Source organism: Octodon degus, unplaced genomic scaffold (genome assembly GCF_000260255.1).
Source record: "Octodon degus isolate 3935 unplaced genomic scaffold, OctDeg1.0 scaffold00119, whole genome shotgun sequence".
Lineage (NCBI taxonomy): Eukaryota > Metazoa > Chordata > Mammalia > Rodentia > Octodontidae > Octodon > Octodon degus.
The window spans coordinates 7,132,480-7,156,926 of NW_004524695.1; the positions used below are offsets into that span (position 1 = coordinate 7,132,480).

The window sequence follows — 24,447 nt, forward strand, 5'->3', positions numbered from 1 at the left end:
CACACACACACACACACACACACACACTCTCTCTCTCTCTCTCTCTCTCAAATAAATAAAAATTTAAAAAAAAATTTAAAAAAAATCAGAAAATTAGGTTTCTATAAATATCCAGCTATAGATGATTCTGGTTACCTCATAGACTATGTTTTTAAAATATTCAGAAGCATATATAATTTTCATATACAAAAAGTGATAATAAAATGTCACAGTTGCCACAAGAAAAATGTTCTATGAAATTATGTTGACAAACAAGAATTTAATACCTTAATAATAATGCTAGGTGAAAAATTACCACACAAATTAAGAAGTCTGCTATGGAAATTAATATAGTCTGCATATTTCCTAAAAGTTAGAAAATACAACAGTTAATTAAATACATTACAGTACAGCCTTCAATAGAAAATTGATGCAGGAATTTAAATAGTTAAAAAGCTCATAGAAAAACAAACATACCAAATAGTTTTAGTATTACAGTTAAGTACAAGTTTCAAAGTTTAAAAGGGATAAACAAAGCTACAATTGTGGTACAGTGATTAAATGTTAATTTTCTATTTACTTTAAAAAATTGGTTTAGCGATTTCTCCAATCATAAATGTGCCAAATGAAATAAATTTAAGGAATGTTCATTTAATAAAATGGGACTATATGACTTATTTTTTAATCAAAAAGGTACTTAGGCTGGGGAGATAGCTCAGCAGTGTAGGTGACTGGCTGGTAAGTGCAAGGACCCAGGTTTTATCCCTAGCGCCGCACGCTGTGCTGGCCCCAGGACTCCAAGTGCACAGTGCTGGCCACCAAAACCCAAGCATGGTGGCGCACACCTGCATCCTAGTGCTAAAGAGACTGAGACAGGAGGATCACCACAATTCTGAGCTGCATAGCAAGACTCTATACCAAATAAATATTTTTAATAATGGAAAATAATAAAATTAAAAGGTGCTAGATTGAACAGCAAAAGGTATTTATCAGCACTTCAGCTTTTGAGACTGAAACTGTTTTCCACATCAACAGCACCCAGCACTCACCCTTACAGTCCACCTTTTTCCCACTGCTGGGTATCAAATCCTGAGCCTCCTTATACATATCTTAAATCTCTCACTTGTGTACTAACATATACTAAGCTCTCCCTTGCATACAATGGAGCTCAAAAATGCTACCATGTTATATACCAAAAACACTGCTTTTTTCAAAGAGAAGAAAATTTGTTATTCCAGAAACTTGATTCCTTGGCATGAAATCTAAGATGAACACGAAGCATGTATTGCATTCAGTCTCTAAGAGAAAGTCCTAACTAGTTTCCTATTTCCCTAACACAGCAGGATTATGTTATGAAGAGTTAGCATGATATAAAAAGGTAACTCAGGAATTCCATATTCATTTCATTTTTTAAACCAAGAGAAATCGCAATGTAAACAGACAAATGGTGAAAACAAACTAAAGTTACCAGACATTTAGGTTCTGTTTGTTTAAAGTAAGAATGTTTGTTCAAAGATTATTAAATTTGCTGCTGGGGTGAAGAGTATGCAGCATAAAACAACTTCACTGCATTGAGGACACACTGTAAGAACCTATCTGAAATGGATCATAGCAGAAGAAATTCATCACAGAACTCAATTCAGATGCCAATTATTCATATAATTAGTATCAACACATTGCATTTTATGTAATTTTGAGAAATTAATGAAGCCTTGTTTTAAAGAAAATCACTGCTAAATACACTGAGAACAGCCCAACAGAATGGTGGGAATGAACAAGCACTATCATCCACTAAATAAATGAAGTACAAACTACAGTAGGGCATCTATAAACAGTGACAGCTAAAAAGAGCAAAAGGCACAACAGATAGTAAGTAATCTCCAGATTCACAGAGCTGGAACAGAAAGTATGCCAGTGACAAAGAAACAGAAAGTATGCCAGTGACAAAAAAGCCCTGTGAGGGCTCTTCCAGTCAGTCAGTCAACAGATAACCTCATGCTACAGAAAGTTTTTTTTCAAAGGACTGAAGAACTGTCCTCACAAGAATAATAATTTAAATAAAGATACAGACTATATTCAAATAAACATGTAATTCTAATATCATAATTCTAAACTTAAAATGATAAATGTGCCTTAAGTATATAAATATGTATCAAAATCACAAATGTGTATGAAACAAACGGAAACTGGGGAGCGGTGGTCCACACCTGAACCCCAGGACTCCTGGAGCCTGAAGCACAAGTACTGGAAAGTCAAGCTAACCCATACACCTTGGTGACTTATTGTAATGCTGTCTCGGGGGAAAAAGAGGGCTGGGGATATCACTCAGTACAAAGGCCTTGGGTTCACTCTCTAGCACTGGAAAAAGGGAAAGAAAGCATGCAAATGACAGACAGCAGCACAGAGAGCACAGGAAACTGAGAGGCAGGAACATACAACCGAATGGGAAGAAAGTTTCAAACATGTGGGGTTGGAGCCAACACTGGAAAGGGTGAAAAACAAGAGTAGGACCAAACAAAAAAAGTGCCTATGTGGTAGAGGGTAAGTAAGAAGTCCAGGGGAGTGGGGGGAGATAACTTAGTGATCTAAGTGCCTGCCTAGGCAAGCGCAAGGACCCGAGTTCGATCCCCAATACAACATGCTATGCCAGCCCTGCCACATGCATGCTCTGTTGGCCACCAAGACTAGGCATAGTGGTGCATGCCTATGATACCAGTGCTGGGCTGGCTGGAAAAAGGAGGATCACTACAATTCTGAGCTGTGCAGTGAGACCCTGTACCAAATATATTAAAAAAAAAAAAAAAAGTCCAATGGGAGACAGAAAATTGTATGATGCAGACAGAGATGACAATGGCAAAAGAAACAAAGATGAGGTTATGAAAGGATATAAATTCAACACTAGGCCTTTTCATCGCACTATTCTTCCTTAATGAGAAAACCCAGATCAATTTTTTGTGGCAAAGTGGAATAGTTACATAGACATGACAAAGTTTCAGGGGGTAAGAAGGAAAGTGTTTACGACAGCCATAAGCAATGGAGAAATACCAAATAAAATATAATGCTATCTAAAGCTAACAATCTAAGATTTTTTTTTTTTATCCTGTCAAGTACTGTACAAACTTACCCCGATGATACTCAGTCCCTTAAGGTAGTCCTGACGAGGCTGGGCTTGCGGGACACACCCGGCCAGCACTACTTTCTTGTTTTCCTCTTGTGCTTTCCTAGGAAATTGAAGCGGGGGGGAAAGTATGAATTATTTGCTCTCAAATGTGCCATGGGAAATTGCTGTTATGCATATAAAGAGTTCTCCAAATAATAAGCCCAGCTAATATGAATCAATATTTTCTTATAAATGCTTAAGGAAAATATAAGACTGTCTGTCCATTTATCAGAGTACTAAAGAACACTAGACAAATCCGACAATGTCTTTCACTATTATCTCATTTCAAAACAATCATACGGAAGTCACATGGATATGAATCACTCTTGAAAACCATATTTTCCAAACAAGTTAAACTTTCAAATGAGTTCTTGAAATATTAATGAAAATATGCTTAAAACTATATATTCTTTCTTAGTTTTTTGAACAATATATAAGTAAAATACATTTCAAAAAGAATCAAACAAGAATAAATAGGAGTAATATTCTATATCCTGAAAATGGCCAAATTTCTCCACAGTACCCACCTACCTATTCTTGCTCCGAAGAAGTTAGTTCTTGGTTACTTATGCTTCCTGCCAGATTCCTAACATCCCTCAAATACACCATATATACTCATAAGCAGTCTAGTATGATACATATAAATATGTATACACATACATACATATCTCATTTATACACACATTTGAATTTTTGAGATGTATTCTAGAATATACAAACCTACATATGAAATCTATGTTCAGTTAAGGAAATATTTTCCTAGAATAAGCCCTATAAAAGGTGGTTCAAAGATACACATTTCTGTATCAATAAGAATTTCTTTGCCTTACAGGAAGTTGAAGTTTATTTTATATGAACATTATTCATTCAAGCAGATGTATATACACCAAATAATGATTTCTGTACTAAAAGACAGAACAAAGCAGTGCTTTTATTTTTTTCCTAGAAACTACTCAGATTCTTTGTGCATTTTAAAATTAAATGTTAAGGGCAAGCAAGATAGCTCAACAGACGGGACTGGGGTTTGATCCCTGGCCTGCCATGCTGGCCTCGCCTCTGGGGCGCACTCAGACTGCGAATGAGACTAGATGTGGTGATGTGCGTCTGTAACCTCAGTTTGGAAGGCCAAAAACAGGAGGATTACTGAGTCTGATCTATGTAGTGAGACCATATGGACCCTGTACTAAATACATTAAATAAAATAAATAAAATTAAATGCTGAAGTTCTCAATTCTTTTCCATATATATGAGTTTTAGTGTGTTCTGAAGATTTGTTCACTTTTTGGGTTTTTTTGGTTCCTCACTAGTAGATCTTCTGCACCAAGCAGGGTGCCTTACTGCTCCAGAAATCTCTGAGTTTCTGAAGCCAACTGAGAAAGCTGAGCTGTCTGCAGCCAGGTTTCTGAACAGTGACTACATCACTGTGAATGGGAAGTCTCTGTACTCAGCTGATTGTTTTGTAGTCCAACTTTTTTTTTTAATACACATTTAGAACCAACAAAAAATTATAAAGGGACCAGTTCCATATGATAAGCCTTATCAATATCTTCTAGGAAGGACAAAGAGAAGGATTTAATGAATAAGAATACAAAATAAACTGGGCATGGTGGTGCATGTCTGTATTTCCAGCATTTAGAAGGCTGAAGCTGGAGAGTCACTATGAGTTCAAGGCCTGCCTGGGCTACAAAGTGAGTCCAAGGCCAACTTGAACTGCATAGTGAAACCTTGTCTCAAAAAGGCAAAAAAAAAAACAATAGAAAATAACTATTTTCAAAGCACCATTGCATATTCCATTTCAGAAACTTAAGAATACTTTGAAATAATTTTTTGATTTCAGATCCTGAAAAAACTTACTAATGAATGGGAACATGTAAGTTTTGTTTTACATTTTTAACAGTACTAAGCACATCACTGCACACCAATGCTTTTCTTATAGTAAATGTGAAATAGCTTATCAAATAAAAAAATCTTGCATTTTCTTTAACAATCTCTGTGAGGAAGCTAACATCTGCTTCTTTTTAAGGAACTATAGATACAACACCTAGAGTCACTTCCAGACATCCAAGATACTCTGTAATCACTAATAATTAAATCAAATAAGAAGCCTGCTTCCTATAAAATGAAGTAATTCAATTACTTAATTATTAAGCACATTTAAGGCATTATACTAAGTGCTTAAGGGAACAAAATAATGAAGAAGACCAGCACCTTATAATCCACAAACACAAGGTTTATAGCAGATGAGATGTGAAAGACAATAGATAGCACAACATCAAGTAAAATGTTTTCAATGACAGGGAGATGCACAAGATAACATGCAATGAAGGGGAAAGAATGTACAGGCAAAACAGACAGGAAATGGCTTCATGAGAAACTTAGGGAGGACTTTTATCAGCAGACAGGATGAGGGGAGGACATAAACAGAGGCAGAGAAAGCTCCAGGCAGTTGCTGCACTTGGACAAAGATGAGAAGGAAGAAGTGGGTGGAGTGTTGCACACGACAGCACTCAGCACCAGTCTGGGCCACCAAACAGCCCAGGCCTGATTGTAAGGGAGTAAGAAGAACACCAGACAGTTAAGAGGAAGGGTCCCAACTAGGGACAGAGATTTAATAATTTATTGAACATTATTTCATGTTTTTATTGAATTTGGCTCCAAAATGGTAGGGCAAACTAGAGCCATAATTTCAATGAAAACTCATAGTCCAGTCATTGAATATCAATGCCACACATCTTATGTAACCAAAGCAACAAAAATTTTAATGCAAATTATCACACTACTCCTGTTCCAACCATTCCCTTTATGTATCCTGTATTATTGAAGTGCATTTGTTCAGGTTAATGAAAGCCTGATTTTTTTCTTTAAAAATATATCTAGCACAAACATATTTTTAAAAGCTTTTATTCCTTCAAACTGTGAATGCTGATGAGACTAATACTTTTAAGAGCATGAATTATCATATCTTCCCCTCAAATGGTCCTGAAATGTTAATTAAAATTAAAATGGGAACACAAAGTTATTTTAATAGTTCACATTTTCTTGAAACATATCTCTAAGTTAAAACAGCAACTTATTCTTGTCCAAAATATAAAGAATCCTTTCCATCTTTTATAGAAGGCATAAAATCTAAGAAATAATTGGTCAGAATCATCATAAAAATTAATAATGATAGTATTATTTCCCTACTTTTCAGACAAGAAAACTGATATTTTAAAAGTTGTGCAATAGCTGCATGTGTTGGTTCACACCTAGAATTCTAGCAACTGAAGAGCCTAAGGCAGGAGGATGATTAGTGCAAAGCTAGCTGGGTAAAACTTAGCAAGAAATGTCTCAAAATAAAAAGAGCTGATGATATAACTCAGTGGTAGAAGGCCTGCCTCGTTTGCACAACACCCTGGGTTCAATCCGCAGAACTGCCCCTCCAAAAAATGAACAAATGAAACGATCAAAGTTGAGTTAGTGACACAGCTGCAATGAGCACCAGGATGCCCAGGATCTGAGGACTGATATTTCAGAACACAAATCCCACTTGAGTTTCCACAGTACAATGAACACTGGTACAGACATATTTGCTCTTTATAACAGCACAGAAAATTACAGAGCAATAATATTTTGAATTATCTTCCAGAAAGAAGCACAATTTGATATCTGACAACTCTTGCTTGACATGAGTGTTAAAATAATAGTCTAGTGGAGAATAATAAATTCATGAGCATATCAAAAAATAGTTTCCTCAAAGTAGCACATCAGAAAGGACTGGGGATTCTTTCACTGCATCTATTACTCTGATTCCTCATAATCTCCTATCAACTGATGTTTATATAAAAAGCACCCATCATAATGTCTACTGCATTAAATCTCAAGAAAAAAGTTTAAGTTTTTATCTGATTTTAAAATTTGTAAATACATACTCATATACTCATTTAAAAAAAAAAAAAAAAAAACACTCTACCTTATAATAGCACCAGAAAGAGAATTAAATCAGTTTGGTTTTATCCACAGCAAGCAATTTAATACGCTCAAGCATGAACATTCTCCATGTCAAATGTTCAAGTGAGAATATAGCCACTTTAAGTGCTGATACTGTCTCAGTCACTTCACTGTCACTGGACAAAGCACCAGACACATGCAACTTAGAGGAGGAGAGGTTGCTTTCGGCTCACAGCTTGAGTGGGTCTAATCCATGGCTGGCTGCATGACAGCTGGGCATGGGGGAGACTGGCAGAGGAAAGCTGGCCATACTGCAAAGGTCAGGAAAAAAAGAATGGCAGGGAGATTTATAAATATTTACATGCAAACTCATACCCACAGAAAAATGCTTCCTTACAAAAGCACTAGAAAAAAGGTCAAGGCAATCTGTTGCTAGATACAGTGAACAGTTTAATACTCCACATATGAATATTGTCTACATCAAATGTTCAAGTGAGAGAATGCCTATTTTAAGTACCGATATGCAACCAGTAGTCATGACAAAGAAATACATTAAAGCAAATAATATAAAACAACTAAGGAGCTATGCTTTTGACATAATTAAATAACCACAATACCTTCCCTAGATTCTGGAACAAAAAAGAAGGAATGAGCTGGCACACACATAAGTATTTACCTACAGCATTTCATTGACAGAATGTGGAAAGATAGGCTCTGCACTGTCTAGAGCTGGAAATAAAATTAAGATCCAAAAGGTTTATCTATCCGAAAAAATAATCTATAGCAACATATTCATGTATAACTTGAAACATACAGCAATTTTCAAATCCAAAGTAACTGCACTATAACCTCAGGATTAGAAGACTGAACATTACCGTATCTGACAAAACTAAAAAATAACTTTTCATTTTAGACTGTTGGAAGAAAAGAAAAACATGCCACATCAAATTAAGCAGCCTGTGGTATACCTACTAAAGAGAAATCCAAAGGGCAAAAGTTTCTCAAATAAGAAGCAGAAAGTAGTCTTTTACCATAATCTGAAGAAGTGGTCACATAAAACCAATCATGTTGCCAGGAATGATGGTGCAAAACTAGAATCCTAGCTACTCAGGAGGCTAAAGCAGAAGATTCACAAGTTTTATCACAACCATCACAGAATCTTAGAAAGACGGTCTCAAAATAAAATCGTTAAAAAGGCCAGGGGATGTAGCTCAGTGTGAAGGTACTAGATTCAATCCTCACTACTTAAAAGCAAAAAGTCATGAAGTTGCCCATTCAGGCAAGAGTATAGTTCAACTACAGAGTATGCACTTAGCATGTATAGTACAAGGCCTTTGGATTTTTTTATAAAATCCAATGTGCATTATGATTTTTAAAAAAAATAAAAACCTAAATAAAATAAGTACAGAAGCACCTTACCTCTTTTTTACATAGGTATTTACTTGTTGTTTTTTTAAGCCTTTGACTTTATTTTATTTTTATTCGTTTATTTATTTATTGCAGTACCAGGGATTCAACTCGGCTTTGTGCTTGCCAGGCAAGTGCTTATTCTACTGAGCTATCTCCCAGCCCTTACTTCAGTTTTTTGACACAGGGTCTTGCCTTACAGTTCAGCCTGGCCTTGCACTGTGTATTCCAAGCTGGTTTTGAAATTGTAGTGATCCTCCTGCTCTACCTTGTGACTGGTGAAATTACAGGACCTTGTCTCAATCACAGAAAAGCCATTTAGAACAATCCTACTGCCAACATCATGTTAAACAGAGAAAAACTAAGTGTTCCCTCTAAAGTCATGAACAAAACAAGTGTGTTTACTATCACTACTATTGTTCAATAGTAGAATTACGGGAGAACAGCACTACTGTTCAACTGTTCAACTCAAAAACAATAGCCAGGCTAGTGTGGTTGCACATGCCTGTAATTCCAGCACTCAGGAGGCTGAAGTAGTAAGATCACCAAGAGTTAGAAGTCAGCCTTAGCTACATAATGAGTTCAAAGCCACCCGTAAGTACACAGCAGGACCCCGTATCAAATTTTAAAAAAGCAAATAGCCACAGTAATAAATCAAAAGAGAGAAATATAAGGGATGTGTACAGCAAAGAAAAGGTCAAATAATTATTTTCAAAGGACATGGTTCACTACATAGCAGATAAAAAAAAATTATAAGAAGACTCCTAGATTTAATACCTACTTTCAGCAGTGTAGTAGCATACAAAACAACACGTAAAAGTCATTAGTACACATATACACCAATAGTGAACTCACAATGAAAACTAGGAAAACAATTACCATTCATGGTAGCATCATAAAATTAAATACTTAGGAATTAACTTAACTGAAGAAGTGAAAGATCGCTAAAATGAAAATTTCATCACTTTCCAAAAAGATATGAGAAAAGGAAAAAAAATCCCTTGTTCCTGGATAGGCAGAACCAATATAGCCTAACTGGCTTTATTTCCAAAAGTGATAAATTGCTGTGGAACCTGAAGAGCCCCACAACAGTAAAAGCAATTCTGGGCAACAACAACAAAGCAGAACACGTCACAATTACAGACCTGAACTTACATTACAAAGCTACAGAGTGATTAAAAAAAAAAAAAAAACAGTATGGTACTGGTATTTTTTAAAAAACAGATTAGTCAATGAAACAGAATAGAGGATGCAGGGAAGAAGAAAAAAAAAAAAAAAACAGGCATATTCAGCTATTCAATCTTTTAAAATGGCCCAAAAAACATCTGCAGAAAAAAGATTTCTAGGAAATAAGAAGTGGTTCTGGGAAAACTGACTATCCAAATGCAGAAGACTGAGTCTAGAACCATATAACCCTAACTGAAATTAAAATGGATCAAAGATCTAAATGTCAACACAGAAACAATCTCCTGGAAGATAATATAGGTAAAACTCTTGAAGACATAGGAATAAACAAGGATATTCTGATCTGAATCCCAATGGCACAAGAAATGGTACCAAGAATCAACAAATGGGATCAATCAAATTAAAAAGCTTCTGCACAGCAAAGATCAACTGAAGGAAGAGATAGCCTACAGAATAAGAAGACAATTCTATCAGCTATTCTTCAGACAGAGGACTAATACTTAGAACAGAGAAAGAACTTAAAAAAAAAAAAATCAGAAACCTCCCCAAAAAAAGAAAAAGACAACATTAATGTATTAACTGAAATAAAGACATATTTCTCAGAAGTAGTACAAATGTCCAATTAAATACATGAAAAAAGTTCAACACCACTGGCCATTAAAAGACGTAAATTAAAACAACACTGAGACTCCATCTTACTCCAGAAAGAATGGTCAGCACCAAAACTCAACTGGCAAATGCTAGCATAGCTTCAGGAGTCAGGAGGAATCCTTCTAACTGTTGGTGCAGATGTAAGCTAACACAACAACTATGGAAGCCAGTATAGAGATTCAAAACCTTAAAACTCTTAAGTTCCATTTGAGCCCAGCCATTCGCCATCTAGGTGTCTTCCTGAAAGAGTTAAAGACATCATGAAGTGATTCACAAATAACCCGTTTATAGCAGCATAAATTCATAGTAGCTATTTGGAAGTGGTCTATATGTCCACCAGCGGATGAATGGGCAACAAAAATATGCTATTTATACACAATGGAGTATTATTCTGTCATAAAGGATAAACCTGAGTCAGTATATGAAAACAGATGCACCTTGAGATCAGGTTAAGTGACACAAATCAGACATGTAAGACTAAATGTCACAAGGTTTCTCTTACATGAGAAACCGAAAATATAGAGATCAAAATAAAAGACAGAAAATAGGAAATGAGATTGCTGTTTTTCAAATGGGAAGAAGATCAAGAAATGAAGGCAGGGGTAGGAAGAGGAACAAAAGGGATGAAAAAAGAATTAAGATGTTATGTACATGTACCAACTCCACACATGAAATGGAAACATTATATGCTGCAAACACACACATACAAAAGCTAAAAAGTGAGCATAAGAACATAGGCTTCTGTGGCAAGGTTAAAGACAGTTGCTTTATTATAGAAAGGCATTTCAAAGAGATGGATAAATGACTTTAAAAAGCAGCTAAAGGGAAACCATGAGGGAGTGGGTGATGTGACAGGGCCAGAAATCAGAAGGTGGTCACTGTGTGACTGCACACTGGTAAAAGATGAGAAACATGGCAGAAAAGACAGTAGAGAGAACTATACAGCCTTCTGGCTCCAAAGGAACAAAAGTACAAACTATAGGGATGATTCCTTAGGCTTTACAGAAGATAGGTATCTCTGAATCATGCCAGGCTGGTTGCTGGGGGTCACCTTCCCTGAAAGTCAGGTAGCCAATCCTTCCCTAGATACCCAGACAGTGGGAAAAGAGGGAGTCCTTATAGTCCTGGGATATGGCTGCCATCACCCATGTTCAGATGGGTCGCTATGACAAAATGAATCAGTAACACTAGCTACTATGAACTGGGTACCTGTGCCCCTTTAATTCTAGGTACACCTACAAAATCAAGTTTCTTACCTGCAAAACTACGGATCACACTTTAAAAAATACTGGTGATGCCAAGTTATGTCACCTAGAAAATCAGCTTGCCTTTTATGACACGTTTTCATTTCTCTAAAACTTGAACCCCAATCCTCTGAGATAGAAGCTACTTGGCTAAGCCAATGTTTTAATGGTGCTATTCTCTGTGCAAATTAATGGCAAAAGAGTCAATGGCAATGCCTTCATGCCATTCTTCTTCCTAAAACTCTTGGTATTCAAAAGAAGAACTGGGCATCCCCTCTCTTCTCTGCTTCCTTCATCTCTTGTAATTCCTGTCATGCTTTTTCTCACTATGTTCCTGCCACACGGGTCTTCTAAATGTCCCTTCTAAGCCACACAAGTGCCTACATTAGGCCAGCACCCTTGCTGTTTCCTCGGCTGAATCATACTTCACCTTCACCTCCACATGGCTCACTTTTCATCTCCCAGGCATGCTCCCATACTCTCTTCCCATGCTGGTTAAAATCTCATACTACATAGAAGCATCATCATTTGCTTTTCTGCCTTCTCTGTGCTACTTCTGGGTGGAAGTGGCTGCTTGTCTATATAATTGTTTAAAGCCTATCTCCACTCCTTCTCAAAATATGAATTTCATAAAGACAGATTTTTGTGTGCATTGGTTCACAGGGGTATTACCAGGTAGAGACCTCACCTGGCCCATTTTATTAGCAAAACAAAATGGGGCGGAGCACTAAAAATCCAACCATGGTCTGACAGCTAAATAAATGAATGGCAGAACTCAAGAGTCAGTAGAGCAGCAGGATAATGAAACAATTATGAGGACAGACTAAAGCCAGACTACCTGGGCTTTAGTACTAGCTCTGCTGTTTGCTAACTCTGTAACCACAGGAAGATTACTTAACCTCCCTGTGCTACAAGGTCTTCATAATACAAGTTACAAGGTTGTTATATGGATTAAATGTGTTAACATACAAAAAGTACTTTAAAAATGCAAACACTAAGTACTGAAAAATATTCACTATAACTTAAGGCAATTATGGAGATCTAACATGGAAAGGTATCCACAATATTAAAGGTTAATAAGAAAGCAACTTGTACATAGGATGTAATGTATGCCCAGTTTTTATAAGGAAGGTAGCAAGAAAGTAAATTCACAGGCTGAACAGTGAAACAAAATACTCCAAATTATAAATAACAACTACCGAATTGGATAAGGAGTTAAGAAAATAAAGAAGGTACTTCAACACTATCCTTAAAAGTTTGGCAACAAAATAGGACAAGTGGAAAGAGCGTCCCAACAGTTTGGCTAAATGCATCTGACAAGCCCCCAACAGGCACCAACCCAATATCAAGACCACTCTGTAAAGACACCTAGGTAACAGGCCTCCCTATCAACCTCTGCAGTAGTAAACCCAAAGAATGCTGCAACATTCTTACACCCTCTCTTGCACAGGAACACTAAACAGATTTTTACCTAGTCAAAATTTTGTACACTACCTCATAAACAGTCACATAGCTTCTGCTTTATTTCCTCAGAGGAAGGAAGTTCATTATCTCAAAACTTTTTTTATAATCACCAAACACATTTGTTCTTTTTATTAAATTCTACCTTCAAATAATTTCCACTTATTTAGCAAAAAGTTTGATCCCCAATACTTATATCTAAGTCTTTTTTGTTTAAAAAATGTAAATATTCTAAAGGAAGTATTTCTAAAATCTGGACATGTTCACATTTCCTCTTATAGACATACAGTGACTCTAAATGAATCTGTACTATATCTGTTTGCTTCAGATAATCCTTGTGCATATAAAATTTCACATCTGGAAAAGACAACCAAAACTTTCTAGCTTTGTCATTTTGTTTTATAAAAGAGGAAACTGAGGATCAGAAAGATTCAACAGCTTGTCAGAGGTCAAACTAAAGACAGAGATAGTGCTGAAAGGCACCCAGCACTGCCTTTTCTTCAGTAGAATAATGCCTTATGTCAAGGGTTACCAAGACCCATAGGCTGTGTGGGCTCCATAATAAAGAATCCAGGGAGGTCACATACATTGACATTTTCTTTCTTTCTTAGGTGTCAGCTAGTACTTCTCAATATGTCAATTTCTAACTTCTACACTCAATCTACTGTTAGCATTTCTAACCAGCAAGAAGCAAGTCTATAGAAATTAAATGAAAACCAACAACTTCATTTGTAAAATCATAAATGAAATATTTTGTGCTCATTATGCATATAATGAGCTAAGAGGATTGTCATGTAACAGGACTGGGCTTCCAAAGCACATGGGAAATTGAAAAGATCCCATCCCATTAAATTAGGCAGCTTGGGCCAGGGAGATAGCTCAGTAGAATAAGTGCCTGCCTGGCAAGTAGGATCCTGAGTTCAATCCCCAGTACTGCAAAAATAAATAATAAATAAATAAATAAGCAAGCAACTTACCAACACTTTTCATTAAGACTCAACTACACTTTAAAAACTTGCAAATGACCCTTATTTGCAATACATTTTCTCCTTCCCTACAAATTACACCCTTCACAAAGTCCCCAAAACTTTTTCCTTTGTCTAAGTTGCTCTCTGCACTACAGCTGCATGGTTGAAAAAGTAGGGAAGCTCCAAATTATGACTGCCTCCTCCCATTTCTTTATGAACCTGCAGGCTGTCTGGACCACTGAAAGCTCTAAATGGCTTACCATCATTATCCTACACACACACGTAAGTAACTAAATTGGGGTGTTGCTCTTATAATGTTTTGATTCTGATTCACAGTCTCCAATTACTGAGGCTAAAAGGTTTGTGAAGAAGTTTTCTTCCCCTTCTTTTTTTCAGGAAGTTTAAAGTTGGACAGCATTTTTGTGTAACTTGAAGAATGAAGGCAAACTCAGGGAAACTCAGGAAGTCTGGATGTAAAACAATTCACGGCAGTCAGACCGCACACCATGCTTAGTATTTGAATCCATCACTTCCTTCTTGATAAGAAAAGTAAGGCTCACTATTTTTTAAAGGTTAACAGCCTAAAGTAAAGGACATATATATTACTACTATGGGAAGTATTTCCATGAAATGAAAAAAACAAAACTATAATTAACTCACTGCTCCTAGGATCAGTATCCTAACACTGTACTCACAGTAAAACTGTAGAAGGCAATAACATTCCACAGAAGAGGGGCTGGAGGGAAGAGGAAAGAAAGTGGCAGAAGGATTCGAGACTGTCTCTGTTTCAGAAGACCTCAATAACAGAACACTAGTCAGAGCAACTCTGATGGGCTACGTTTCCTGAATTCATCAGCCAACTTGCACATCTCATTGTACTTTATCACACCCACCAATGATGGCCAAAACTAAATGAGGACATGAATCTATATGTTTTTCTTGGATGAAACAGAGGAAAGGGGCTGGGGAGATGGCTCAGTAGAATAAGTGCTTGCCTGACAATCACAAGGACCTGAGTTGAATCCCCAGTTCCACCAAAAAAAAAAAAAAAAAAAAAAAGAAAAGAAAAAAACAGGAAAATGTATAGTTCTGAATTCAACTGACAATGGGATTGAAGGGATAAAGCTTCTATGAAAGAAGAATTAACACTTATTAATTGAATGCTTATAAGTATTTTATGAATAAAAACCCACATGGGTTTATTTCAAGCTCCGTCTACTAGAATAATGTGCACACTGGAAGACTATTAGATCCCAGCCTGGCTTCTGCTGGAAGGCCTGGCCAAACTTACAAACAGCTATGTAATCTGAATGAATAGCTATTTAAATTTTATACAGTATACAACACAAAACTTTTACACAAAGGTTTTACATATTTTCCAAAATCACTTTTCAAAAGACAATATAAAAAGGGATTCCTTGAAAGTTATAAGAGTACAGCCTATCATTATACAAAATGATAAAATAAATAGAAAACAAGAGTTACAGAAAGACACAAATCTGCAGGGGTTGCCTCCCTGGCTATTTACCTAGCCTTGCAATCCCCCATCTACCAGAGGCAAAGAAGAGATTATCCTCAGAGCTGGCTCCTGGAGCTCCGCTGCTACCTCTCCTTCAGGATCAAGAGGGCAGGCAGAGAACAAGTCACATTTAACACACTCTTGTTGAAACAACTAATCCAAGAAGTGCTGTTCTTATGGAGAATTGTTTTAACATGTCCTGCAAAAATTCACAGCCCACCGGTTCTTTCCACATACACCTTTCACCTACTAGACTGCTCTTGGACAGCAGTGCTAAAGATGGCCTGCTTATGGCATGCCTTTAATACTAGCACTCTGGGAGACGGAGGCAAGAAGACTATGGGCTTAAATCCAGCCTGGGCCACTCGGTGACTTAATAAGATTCTGTGACAAGATAAAAAACATAGGCGCCAAGGAGATGGCTCAGTGGAATAAGCACTTCCCTGGCAAGCGCAAGGGCCTGAATTCAATCCCTGGTTCTGTAAAAGTAATAATAATAATAATAATAATAATAATAATAATAATTTTTAAAAAAGCAAAAACAGCTGTGGCTATGGCTCCATAGATATTGAAAATTATGTATCTATACAGATACAGAGGTAGGTAGGTAGAAAGGCGTGTGCATGCACATGCGCGTGCACACACACACACAAACACATAGGGTAAATGAATTTAATCTCTCTTAAATCCTTCTAAAAGGTAAAGCTAAATAGTCTGAGTCTACAGAGTACTGACATAACCAAATAAACAGATGCACATACCTCTGCACTGTCCCAAAATTCCACAGACAAAAATATATGCATAAATAAGAGGAAATCTGTGCCCCTGATAGAAAACTAGGAAAGAGACCATGTCAATGGCAAACTGGGTAAAACTTTAGAAATTATGACATTTAAATGACAAATTATAAATCAAATGTGGGAGGGGCTGAGAAAACTGATCTCTATAATTAAAAGCAGACAGAAAATAGTCCAAGACCCCTGCCCTCATAACGGCTGGCTTTCAGTTACCCACAAGTTCAGACCACAGTACACCTCTCAACTCAAAAGCCAAAATCTTTACATACAGGCCTGTAACACGAGCAATGAATGCAACAGCCCAGCAGAACAGAACCGCCAAATGACTGAAAGCCACACCAACAAACACTCTCTCCTGTAAGGAAGCCAGTCCTCTGCCAGCCACGGCCTTCCGGACTATGGAAAGATGTCACATCAAAGCCTCAATTCTTTAACAGGCAAATTACAAAGAAGAGGAAGAAATGGAGGAACACATATAGAGTAAGAGACACATATATGTCAGTTTTTCTAAAAAAGGAGCAAGATTTAACTATACTGTCTAAAAAAAACAGGTCCAAAATGCACAAGGAAGCAGAGTGACTATTACAAAAGAACAACAGTCACTTGTGTGGGTAGGGAAAGAGCTATGATTTTCATGGGGAACACAAAAAGGCCGGCAAAGTTTTATATAATGGACTTAGTGGTATTTACAAAGGTGTTTGATTTAAAAATAATTTGGCACCCTATATATTTTTGTGTGACTTATTTAAACTTTTTATTGTGTAGCATGATAAAAAGACTAAAAATAAGTATCTTAGTAAAACTACTCTAAAACTAAATAACCAGAGATTTCCCAGAAAACAAAAAGAGGAAGAGAAATAAAACTGTGGTAGATGTCTTTGAGGTCTTCTGAACCTTCCTATGTCAGAACCCACATAAAAGTGGTTTTAACCCATGGAGTATAAACAGGATGTCACAGTTAGCTGGAAGAACCCTGATGTAGGCTGGGGGGGGGGGGGGGGCAGAGAAATCCTGCATTTGGTCCTCTATCTCAGAAGTAACTAAGATGATACTACAAAGACCAACTAATTCAGAATTACTATAAAGGGATTTCAAAGAAAACACCATAAAATAGCACATTTGTGTTCACAATTTGTGGGAAATCATTAAAACCTACACTATGAGAGGAATATTAGAAGTACACGGAATGTACAGAACAAACCCCAGCCTGATCTCCTTCTATGTTGTGTCTAGGCAACTTTGTCAGTTCTGTGTCAGAAAACAAAGCCATAAGCTTTAAAGACAGAACATGCCATACTTTGAGTGCTGAATGTTCCCACAAGCCCATGGGTAGAGGGAAGGTTTGGACCCAGGCAGCGCCACTGGGAGAGGCTGTGAGCCCTTAGGAGGAGGGTCCTTGTGCGAGATCTCTAGGTATTGAGGAAGAAGATGCAAAAGAACCCCAGGCTTTTCTCTTTGCAGCCTGGCTTAATGGAAGTGGCTTAGCTTAGTCTCAAGTTCTAGGCTAGTATGCTGTCACAGGCCTTCAACAATGGGGCCAATTGATTGTGGAACAGAACCTACAAAACTGTGAGCCAAATTAAACCTTTTTCTTTAATCTTTTATTCATTTTAATGGGACTAAAAGATAAAATAGCAATGAAACAGTTTCAAAACAGGTTACTATGACAGTTACAATAAACAATATATTGCATATTTTTGTCTTCATAGTATTCAGAGGACAAGATGTAGACATGATATCTTGTCTAAACAATATTAGTACAAACTTTCTCATTGAACTAAGAGAAAGTAACAGTATATCTATCTTAATTATCTTGTAGATATATATTTTTCATTACAAAATGGGCCTTTATTTATATCCCTCTTTTTTGTTTTGTCAGAAAATAAACTTTTTTATTATAAGTTAATCATCTCTGGCATTTAATTATAATGGCAGAAAGCTGACTAGTATACTAAAAAAGAACTTAATTCAGGTTCTTGTTCTGAAAAGGCCAAATCTAGGACAATGAAATACAAGAGCAACAAATGAATTAATCTTGGTCTATTTTCAGCAAAAGAACACCTGGAGTATGCAAACACAACAAAACATATGGAGGAAATTTCTGTGACACACACAAAAGGCTGAGATTTCACTTGAAAACCTGGCAAAATCAGGTACAGTGACTCACACTTGTAGTCCCAGCACACTATGAGGCTTAGGTAGGTGACTGCAAGTTCAGGCCCCAGCCTGGGCACCCTGGCACTGTCCCAAAGGAAAATAAAAAATGTTTAAAAAGTACTGGGGATGTAGTTCAGTGCAAGACACCTAGGTTCAATGCCAGTTTGGGGGTGGGGGGGGTTTGCAGTGTCCACTCAAGGATGGGACATTTCACTGTATGAGGGAGCACATTTAACTATATGGTAAAGGATAGCTGCACTGAACCAAACAGAAGCATCCTCTCTGTCTCCCTCTGTGCCAGTTGAAAAATGTAACAAGAACAAAGGAAAAACACAAGGCTTCCAGATTTTGCATTTTCCACATGAAAAATCAAGACCTTCTGATGTATACTACCTATAAGCCAGTGAAATTTGGCTATTCTTTTTGCACTAAAATACACTTGGAGATGTATTGCTTACCATCATAAAAGCAATAGCTGGGGCTGGGGAGATGGCTCAGTGGAATAAGCACTTCTCTGGCAAGCGCAAGGGCCTGAGTTCAATCCCCGGTTCCGCAAAAAAAAAAAAAGCAATAGCTTTCTGAAAAATATATTTCTATAAGATCATCTTCTATGTATAAGGAACCTATTCCTCTAATACAACCTTCCCCAGTTAAGAGTCTTAGCAGACAACCTTGACTATTTTACTAAAAGAAACAATCAGAAGTGAACAGTTGTTTCTTTATACCATCATATCTAACAAATTCCCTGCTCCATGACAAAAATACTTGTTCTCCCATTGATTAGGTCAAGTGTCCTTACTCCCATTAAGTCTGATGCTTCTGCTGTATGCTAGATCCCAGCCTTCAGGCATAGTCTGTCCCTATAATTACCCTCATTTCTTCCACTTTGCAATTTTTCTCTCTAGAATGGCTCCTACCTCCACCATACAAGCATGTAGTCACGTGTCATTTTAAAAATAAAAAAATTAAAACTCTAGATTCAATACCTCTCCATACCCAGTTTTAGTTGTGTGTCTGCCTTTATAGAAAACCTCTTTTAAATACAACTGTAATGTGCCTCACACTTTAAACCCATTCAAATCTTTATTATCCCCATTTTCCACTAAAACTGCCCTTCAAGAATCACCCCTGGCTCCCTCTGGAAAAATCCCACAGATCGATTCCCAGCCTTCACCCGGCTCAGTCTCTCAGGTCTTGGATACAGCTGGGCACTCACTCGTTCCTCTGCTTGATCCATGCTGCTCTGACTCTTCCTTGGTGGTTCTCTACTTTCTGTGTACCCTCACTTGCTAGGTGATCTTGTCCAGCCTCCTGGCTTTAGACATCTACAGGACAGTTCTTGAACTTGTATCTCAATTCTTCACATACATAACGTATCAGGTATCTAATAAATATCTCAAATTAGCATGATCCAACAGAACCTTTGATTTCCTATTTCTGCAACCATCCTACTCTACATAAAAACAAATGGGATTGGGGGAACATCTGTTCTTTCGCATCTAAATGGTCCCCCAATTTGTATATACCAATACTCAACACTCCATGCCATCAAAAACAAAGTTATGCATTACTTGTTCTTTTTCATATTGTTACATTCTATATTTCATATTCAATATACCTGGAAAGGCTACTGACTCAGCCTTGACAAGTGAATTCAAATCCAAACCTTTCTATTGCCACCACACTTAATCCAAACCAAAGGTATCTCTTGCTTGTATTTTCTGGCCATGAACATGATATTTCAAAATCTGGTACACTAGATCCTAAAAAATCTTTGCTGCATCACTGCACTGCAGTCTAACCAATGTCATCTCTTTCGGAAGGCTTTCACTGATCACTTTGGTTTTTGTTTTGGGGGGAATTTTTTGATCACTTTCTGTTAAAAGGCTCCCTCTGACTCCATCACTCCCTGTATTTTATGCCTAGGTTATGCACTTAATAGTAATCTTATTGAAACCTTAAATACTATATTTTGTAAATTTTTAAAAAACATTTATTTATTTATTTATTTACTTATTTATTTGGTACAGAATCTCGCTATGCAGCTTAGACTTGTAGTGAGCCTCCTGTCTCAGCCTCCCCAGTGCTGGGATTACAGGTATGTGCCACCAAGCTCAGTTTCAGTGGCCAGCATGGATAGCCCAGGTTTCCAGAGGCACAGCATGTAGTATAGAGGATCAAACACAGGTTCTTGAGCTTGCCATGCAGATGCTTAGACTGCCAAGCCATCTCCCCAACCCTATTATTTTATTTTTTAAATGTCTATGTATTTCTTATCTCTACACACACACACAGGTTGAGGAACTCTCCTACTCATCACAGCATATGCAGAGCAGAACAATACCTTGCTATAGATGACAAATATGAAGGCCTAAAATACCATCAAATCCTTTTCTGTTCAAATATCATAGCCAAGATTAACTCTAGCCTTCGCGTGCCTTCTCATGATTCTTCTTACTTGTTTTTTTTAAAAGAAAAACAAAATAAAGCTCAAACTAAGACTACAAATGAAATAGAAAAACAAAAATGTTCAGCTCCATATTACCTCATTTTGTTCAATATGAAATTTCTTTTAATATTTCTGTTTATAACCAATGCAATAAATGCAATCTAGAGAAAATCAAGGCTGGAAAAGACTGAGTAGTAAAGACAACATTTAAAATTATTAAACAGCCTGCTGCTGATTGAGGGCCATCCACACCCAAAGCAAGAAGATGGTGGCAGCAAAGAAGATGAAAACATCTCTGCAGTCCATCATCTCTAGGCTCCAACTTGTTATGATAAGTGGAAAGTACATGCTGAGGTACAAGCAGACACTGAAGATAAGCAGACAGAGGAAAGTAAAATTGATCATTCTTGCCAACAACTGCCCAGCCTTGAGGAAATCTGAAAAAGAGTACTATGCCATGTTGGCCAAAACTGGTGTCTACCACTACAGTGGCAATAACATCGAACTGGGCACAGCATGTGGAAAATACAGAGTATGCACACTGGCAATCACTGGTCCAGGTGATTCTGATATCATTAGAAGCATGCCAGAACAGACCAGTGAAAAATTAACCAAGGAGAATTTCTCTTTAATAAAACCTGCCAAAGGTTGAAAAATAAATAAAATTCTTAAACAATATACAATAAAATTATTTTTCTGCAATTATATTTAATTAAAATTAGCAATACTGATGTTTGTTTAAATTGTGGCTTCTTAAAACATAAAGTTCATTTCTTGCTCACACTTTGGTTTTACACAAACCAACCAAGCAGGTAACTAATTTCTCATACATACAATAATGTATGGAAAGGTTTTTAAAGTTCTAGTGATAAAGAATATATCCAAATTTTGTATTTCAATTATAATTATTATGCTTCTCAAGCTCAGGTTTTTTTTTAACAAACTAGAAAAATTAATGCAGATAAATGAAAATCAATTATAAAACTTTATTTATTTATTTATTTATTTATTCATTTATTTATTTTCAGGACCAGAGATTGAACTCAGGACCCTACACTTGCCAGGCAAGCGCTTATTCTACTGAGCCACCTCCCCGTCCCCCCATTTTTTTTCTAAAAACTTTATTGTTGTAGCCTATCTGAACAGGTATTCATTCCCAAAATTCTTTACCACAATCTTTTTCTCGGTTACTTGAAAAATCTATTGGTTAACCCATAAATACATCATGAGAATATGCTGGCCAATGATTATCCAAGCAGTAAAGAAAAAGTTGACTATCAATTTCCTAATACTATGTCTATGTTGTTGGAGAGTCAAAAACAATTCATCTCCAGGGCTCTTGTAAACACGTATCATTTTTAAAGAATTTAAGAGAATCATATTGTTTAAAGAGAAATAAAACAATGTAAAAATGTAAAAGGAGACCAAAAGTAAGAAGATATTTTTGGATCATGACATGAAACAAGCATCTAACACCCAAAGCTCTAACTAAACTTGTCATTTCAATCAAAATTGAAGAAACAATGTTAACAGGGTGATAAAGATAACATAGCAGAGGAGGAACAACCTGCTCAGGCCCCCCTTCTTTCTCTCTCTAGGATAGGAGCTTTCTTTTCCCCAATAAATATATTCTGCTACTAACCTCCGCTTGTTCCTAAAATTCATTCTTTGGTTTTGGAGAACACAAACTCATCCCAGGTACCTTTCAGGTTGGGAGTTTCACTTTTCCCCTGTATCTGGAGGTCATCCTCACAAGATCAGTTTTTACCATGTCATTTGGAGGTTCCCATCAAGATCACTGGCTGGAGGTATGAGTTTGCTTTTCTTTCATAGATTCTGAATTGGGACTCGGTTAGGTAACAAATCTTCATGTTTCAAATGTTGATATGTCTTTGCTCACTGCTCATAATTGTTCATGTTTTGTCTCATATAGTTCTATTAAAAATTGTTTAAAATTGCTTATGCTTTGTCTTTTATATGGTTTTGTTAAAACGTTGGTCAAAATGTTGGTAAATCTAAGTTTAAAATATGGAAATGTTAAAAGGTGATGATATTTCTCTAACGGGACATTTTATGACTGTTGTGTACTTGCATATGTTGCATTTGAACCAGTTACTAAAAGTACTGATATCCCTTGCTTGACTTTAGACAAAAGCACTAGAAAGATTAATGTTAGTAAGCATCCTAGTGGACTTTTGTAAATTTCTATAAAATGGGACTTTTAAGCTTAGCTCAGACTTACAAAATATACATGCCTGTATATGAAACACAGGATGCCTTTTGCTAACTAAATGACATTAGATCAGTAACCATTCTTAAAGACTTGGAAGACAGGTTTCAGATTTGGCTCTGATCCCCTCTATGTGCTTGAGGAAATGTCAGGCCTGCTCTGTTTCAGTTTCCTTTCCTTTCTTTACTCCTAATTCTGCTACCTCTTTGTACTTTCTTTTTAGAAGCATGTAAAATTAGGAAAACTCTAGACTGTTCCAACTAGGTGAAGGCCTCAGAAAATGGGCATTTGTTAACACTGAAGACAGGGAAGTCATTTTTAAAAAAGGACATATACCCCGTCTCAACCTCTGACACAAACTGTTGAAGTTAGAAGGGTTTGCAGTAATGAACTGGTCTCAGCTGAGGTGTTTCATAGTAGAAAATATACATGAAATTACAGAGAAAAAGTGAGAAAGGTAATACTAGCAGCTATATTTCTTTCCTAGTTTCCAGTCAGGAAATGGGGAAAAAGTTATGCTTCCCTGGATCCAGACAGAGAAAAGAGACATTTCGAGCAAAACTGTTCAAAGCTAGAGAGGGAAAATAGGAAGTGTTCATGATGGAGTCAGAGGAAGTTTCCAATTGAGGCAATCATGGGTCTTCCCTTCTCAGCCTGAGGGAACCCATATTAACTGCCAATATAAGGAAAAAACCTGTTAAACTTTTAACAAATGCTTACGCACATGTCAGTAGTTACCCAGGCAGTGGCCCCACTTGCAAACTGGACAGTACTCAGTGCTTTCCCTATTTCTGGCAATTCATGTGCCCCACGTAATAGTAGAGTTGGTGAGACATAAAATGCCAGTTTGAAATAATACCCAACGGCCATGAAAGATAAAGCGATTAAACCTCACATTTAAGAGATCTCTGCTAATGGACCTACAAAAATTTCTGACTAGTCTTTTTATAATTACAAACTTTAAAGGTCATTACATCCCATATCCTTCTGCTAATGTCTCAATAGTGGTTCAAAACATAAGATATCAAATCATCACTGTTTACTTGGTGAAAATCATTTTGACTGTATTCATAATTATCCTGTTAATGTTATTATTTGGTCCATGCATGTTTCATAGTTTCTTTGGTTTGTCTCTTCCAGCTTTAAAGCTGTCATACCTATCCAAAATGAAAATTCCTGGTGTCTATTGAGGGCCTTTAGATAGAAGCTCTGGAGAGTATCTCTGACTGCCAGTTCACAACTATGACCCCTTTTAGCCTGAAAAAGCCAGAACGGTCATTGCCCATGGTTCCCTCACAGCAGTTGAGGTT

General features: G+C 36.8%; 1 protein-coding gene across 1 annotated transcript in view; it reads right to left on the minus strand.

Annotated features, from left to right (window-relative positions):
- Cdkal1 (CDK5 regulatory subunit associated protein 1 like 1) overlaps positions 1–24,447 on the minus strand; it is a 732,899-nt gene that overhangs the window by 540,490 nt on the left and 167,962 nt on the right. Inside the window, exon 5 of the mRNA XM_004640150.2 lies at positions 3,104–3,200. Within this exon, the coding sequence (XP_004640207.2) occupies positions 3,104–3,200 (97 nt within the window). The remainder of the gene's footprint in view (positions 1–3,103; positions 3,201–24,447) is intronic.